General features: G+C 30.6%; 1 protein-coding gene across 1 annotated transcript; it reads left to right on the top strand.

Annotated features, from left to right (window-relative positions):
• The first annotated feature begins 990 nt into the window (after positions 1-990).
• On the top strand, positions 991-5,430 carry LOC101508208 (oxalate--CoA ligase-like). The gene is made up of 4 exons (XM_004514691.4): positions 991-1,285; positions 1,373-2,450; positions 2,968-3,071; positions 5,089-5,430. The coding sequence occupies exons 1-4, from the start codon at positions 1,082-1,084 to the stop codon at positions 5,284-5,286; spliced, it is 1,584 nt and encodes a 527-aa protein (XP_004514748.1). The 5' UTR covers positions 991-1,081; the 3' UTR covers positions 5,287-5,430.
• Positions 5,431-5,721: the final 291 nt, after the last annotated feature.

Raw genomic sequence — 5,721 nt, 5'->3', positions numbered from 1 at the left:
TGGAGTAGCAGTGGATGCAAATCAACAACACCAATTGATTGGAAGCAAGATGAGATTTTGGGTTTATGAGAAAATTGCGCTTTTAGGTTTAGAAAGAAAATGTCAGAAACTTACTTACTGAATGTGGAGGAGTGGAGGGGTTTAGAAAGAATGCGTTTTTAGTGTTTGTTGGAGGATCTTAACATATTAATTGGATTTTTATTTTTTTTGTTTTTCTAAATAATAATAATAATAATAATAATAATAATAATAATAATAATAATAATAACAATCATAATAATAATAACAATAATAATAATAATAATAATAATTATTATTATTATTATTATTATTATTATTATTATTATTATTATTATTGAATCTGGAAAGTTGGAGAAAATTTTAAAGGGAGAGAAACTTTTCTATAGTTGGAGGAAATTTTTTGTGAAAAACTTTAGAATTTAGAAAACGGAAAACATTTGAGACGTCATTGTTCCGTCTCTATAATTTTTTTGATTTTTAGTGCAAGTGTGACTTTTAGAAATAGAGCTTAAGACGGATTTAGAGACATATTAACTATGTGATGGGTTATTCTGTCTCTAAATTCTTTCTCAAACATAAAACTTATTACATCCGTCTCAACAAATTGTTTTTCGTCTCCAATTCTGTCTCCATTTGTGATGGACAAAAGTTCATCTCTAAAATCCGACAATAAATTAGATTTTTTTAGTAGTGATAATCCATCTAACAAAATGTTTAGTTCATATACTTTTCTAAGTGACTTTGATTATATCATTACATGTATTTAGAATTTTAATGTAATGAAATGAGTTAATCTATGAGTAAAAAAAAACACTATTTCTATTTTTATAACAAAAAAGAAGAACACGTGAATCCTCATGTGACATCAGCTTACGATAGAACAAGTATTCCACGTTGAACCAATTTATTTCCCCTAGATGCCACCGCCACTCACGTGACTATATATTCCCTCAATATTATTAATACACCATATACGCTTACCTCATTCTCCATTCTCCATTCTCCATTCACCACCGACACTTTTAATCGCCGAAACAAACCTCTTCATCCAAAAGAAACAATGGAAACTTCAACCACCCTCACCGGATTACTCCAATCCGTTGCCAAAAAATTCCCCTCCCGGCGAGCCATCTCCGTCGCCGGAAAATTCGACCTCACTCACTCGCGCCTTCATGAATTAGTCGATTCCGCCGCCGCTCATCTGATCTCCGCCGGAATCAAACCAAACGACGTCGTCGCCCTAACCTTCCCAAATACCATCGAAGTACGTTTTCAATTTTGATAGAGATTTTTAATATTTATTTGTTAATTTCTTTTTCTGTTTATCAATTAATTTTTATGGTTGTTTCAGTATGTTGTATTGTTTTTAGCCGTAATTCGAGTTCGAGCCACAGCCGCGCCATTAAACGCAGCTTATACATCGGAAGAATTCGAGTTTTATTTATCCGACTCAGAATCAAAGCTTCTATTAACACCGTCAGAAGGTAACGAGCCGGCTCAAGCCGCAGCTTCAAAGCTCAACATTCCTCTCGGCTCGGCTTCACTAATTCAAATCGAAGGAGAACAACAACAAACCAAACTAAAATTCTCGATTAACCAACCCGAGTCAGACTTAATCTCCAACCCAGTTAACTCGGTTACCGAACTCATTAACGAACCACCCGACGTGGCACTTTTCCTCCACACATCAGGAACCACGAGTCGTCCCAAGGGGGTCCCACTGAGTCAACACAATCTAGTTTCATCGGTTAAAAACATCGAATCGGTTTACCGACTCAGTGAGTCAGATTCAACTGTAATTGTTCTTCCGCTTTTTCACGTTCACGGATTAATCGCCGGATTACTGAGTTCACTCGGTGCCGGAGCTTCCGTCGCGTTACCATCGGCGGGAAGATTCTCGGCTTCAACGTTTTGGAAAGACATGATTCAATACAACGCCACGTGGTACACAGCTGTTCCTACCATACACCAGATCATACTAGATCGACACTTAAATAACCCCGAACCGGTGTACCCGAAGCTCCGGTTTATAAGAAGCTGTAGTGCTTCATTGGCACCGGTTATTCTAGGTCGTTTAGAGGAAGCATTTGGGGCTCCAGTTTTGGAAGCTTATGCAATGACGGAGGCTTCTCATTTAATGTCTTCGAATCCTTTGCCAGAAGATGGGCCCCACAAAGCTGGGTCGGTTGGGAAACCCGTGGGTCAAGAAATGGTTATATTGGATGAGTCGGGTCGGGTTATGGAAGTGGAAGTTAAGGGTGAGGTTTGTATTAAGGGTGAGAATGTTACCAAAGGTTATAAGAATAATGATGAAGCCAATACGACGGGGTTTTTGTTTGGTTGGTTTCATACCGGTGATATTGGGTATTTTGATTCTGATGGATATTTGTATCTTGTGGGTCGAATTAAAGAGCTCATAAATAGAGGAGGTATATTTTTCTATTTTTGGCTTATAATTATAGATTAAATTTATTTCTTTTACAAGATATATTACGTTTATTTTGCTTCTTAAATTTATTTTAGAAACAAAAATATTTTATGGAAATTTAATTTTTCGTACATAAATTCATCACATGAAAAAATATCTTAATTTTTTCTTTTTACTAGATGAATATCTTAATGTTGGGGTTTTAATTATTTGTATATAGTTTTAATTTGCTGTCTAGCACAGATCAAGAATCTTCTTAATTAATTATTGCATGTAGTGTCCATGAATGAATTATAAATATTGAAATAAATGTGACATAAAAACATGACTACGATGTGTATTAGCTTTTGATTTGGTACACAGTACACACTTTAGGGGGAGTAAGTAGATAACTAGATATTGTATAAATTTTACCCATTAATTTCGCAGCACTTGATTTTATTTTTATTTTTTGGTAAAGCAATGTATATCATATGTGTAATTATAGGATGTTTGATTTTATATTACAAATATTTCAGGAGAGAAAATATCACCAATAGAAGTAGATGCTGTCCTTTTAACACATCCAGAGGTAGCTCAGGCAGTTGCTTTTGGAGTACCAGATCAGAAATATGGGGAAGAGGTTTGTTTGTCTTTTTTCTCATTTGTGTACATTTTCATTTTATTGGATTAGTGCAGATTTTGTCACATCACTTTTATATTGCGACCTTTATTTTTAAATTTATTTATTTAAAATAATAAAATATATATATATATATATATATATATATATATATATATATATATATATATATATATATATATATATATATATATATATATATATATATATATATATATATATTATAAAAATTATTTTAAAAAAATCTAAGACAAGGGGATCCTGTAAATGAGCGGATATTCTTAATTTCCACATATATATGATTCTCATCCAATGGTTGGAAATTGAATTAGGTGCAGTTACTCATGCGGTAACGCTTGGAAATTATTCGGTCTTAATTGGACACTTAAATCCCGAAACTGTTTTTTAATTTTGTTTAATAAAAAATTTTAATATTAAAATTTAGATCGTTTGATCTTCAATGATTTCAGAAAATCTAGATCCCAATTATTGATAGTGTAGGACAAAGATCCCAATTATTGATAGTGTAGGACAAAGATCCCAATTATTGATAGTGTAGGACAAACAATACATTTTTTAACATATATTTGTAAAATAATTTTGTTTATATTTAGTTGTTATTTTTAAAGTTTAATGTAATATTAATTATTTTTCATTTTTTGTTAATAATTTCTTTAACTATTTATTTTAGAAAAAGAAGCAGAATAAAATAATATATAGTTAAAGATTGAATTACAAAGTTTTTGGGTCTATATAAATATACTATATTTTATTTTATTCCTTCTAAAATTTTTCTTCAAAGAGTGGTCTCTCAAATAGTTTTCATCAATAATTTTAGTTTTTGTTTTTAAATCAATTTATTTGTATATTCTGAATTTTTTAATAATTTTTTATGCATATATAGAATATTTTTCACAAAGATTTATAATTATTTAACAAATAATGAATTAAATATTATTTTAAAAAAAATTTATATTCAATTAATGTTTTGTTAAAAGTTCTAATTTTTTGTAGGAGAGATTATAATAATAGTCTATACATATTTGCAAAAAATTATTCAAAAATTCGAATGATATACATGAATTGACTTAAAAATAGAGACTAAAATTATAAATAAAACACATTTGAGGGACCATTGTTTGAAAAAAAAAATTAGAGTGACTAAAAACGAAATATAATAGATTCATAGAGACGAAAAATATATTTAATCATTAAAGATATGATATAAAAAGACAAATATTTTCATTAAAAATAATAATTAATTTGTTTTATTGATATATTTAAATAACCTTAAATCGAATGGAGGGAGTGATTCACAAGATGACACTTCAATTATTTGCATTATTTGGTGATCTGTGATCATTCATTATTCATGAGTGAGGCCCTACAATAAGATAATACCTTACCTAAAAGCCAAATTGAATAGAGGATTCTTGTAGCAGTGTGGTACTGATATTTCACCTGCATCCCTCAAATTCTGTCTTATATTATTCTTTGAGGTGTACCACAAAACTCTTCTATTAGAGAATATTCCATATTTTGTTTTAGCCAATCAAATTAGCTTCTCCTCAGCTGGGTCGAGATCGAACAGCCTAGATTTTATTGCAAATTTTTTATTTTTTATTTACAAAAACTGATACTCTGTGATTGAAAGGTAGAATCCATAAGATAGCATTTCGTGTATTATTGAAACCATACATTATCAACCCCTTTGATGTCTTTCTTATTAAGGAAAACATGTTACCTTGCAGCAACTCACAACCCACATGTGGGACACATACACATGCAATGACAAAATATTTCTGTATAGTTATCAATATTATGAAAATTTTCTGGAAACATTAGTTATTCCAAATTTCATAATTAGTTCTAACTGCAAAAAAACACAATTGAGTAAAATAAGGGCAACGAAAAGATTTCACAAATTTTTGGATTACTACTATATATGCTTAAAGATGCATATATACGATATTAACTCTAAAAATTATGTTGTTAATATCATTTCACCATTGAACAGATACATTGTGCAATCATACCAAGAGAAGGATCAAATATTGATGAAGAAGAGGTCCTAATATATTGCAAGAAGAATCTCACATCTTTTAAAGTCCCAAAAAAGGTTTTCATTACTGATTCTTTGCCTAAGACAGCTACTGGCAAGATTTTGCGTCGGCTTGTCGCAGAACACTTGGTTGGAGGGAAACTTGGGATTTAAGAGGAAGATATTTATTGAGTATAATAGGTTTTGATTATTATTGTGATGTGAGAAACAATGCAATGTTTAAAGAATTTTTCATATTGTGTACAATGTTAGTGTCTTCACATATACTCTTTGTAATGCAATATGTTTTTTGAATCCCATCCAATCCATGACTAAGTTGCATGCAGTAGCAAAACAAGTGAGGTAAATGTATAAGGTTCCTTTAAAGTGATTATTGACTTTATAGTTTGCAATCACTCTATAACTTAAGTTAGTTTTTAAAAGTTGAATCAATATGAATCAACAAGGCTGAATTCATTGTCATCTGTCAAAAAAAAATTGACCACATGGTAAATCCAAAATCTTTTAACATGTATGAAAGGCATTCCAACATGGAACAAATATAATACTTAGAGTTCAATCTATAAGTTCCTTTGATTCACAAACTAG

Source organism: Cicer arietinum, chromosome 6 (assembly GCF_000331145.2).
Source record: "Cicer arietinum cultivar CDC Frontier isolate Library 1 chromosome 6, Cicar.CDCFrontier_v2.0, whole genome shotgun sequence".
In the NCBI taxonomy this organism is placed as follows: domain Eukaryota; kingdom Viridiplantae; phylum Streptophyta; class Magnoliopsida; order Fabales; family Fabaceae; genus Cicer; species Cicer arietinum.
This window is presented reverse-complemented; position numbering and strand designations above follow the sequence as displayed.

Coding starts and splice junctions, on each gene's coding strand:
- LOC101508208 (XM_004514691.4), top strand. CDS start 1,082: ATGGAAACTTCAACCACCCTCACCGGATTACTCCAATCCGTTGCCAAA. Junction 2,451..2,967: donor AGAGCTCATAAATAGAGGAG/GTATATTTTTCT, acceptor CAAATATTTCAG/GAGAGAAAATATCACCAATA. Junction 3,072..5,088: donor ATCAGAAATATGGGGAAGAG/GTTTGTTTGTCT, acceptor ACCATTGAACAG/ATACATTGTGCAATCATACC.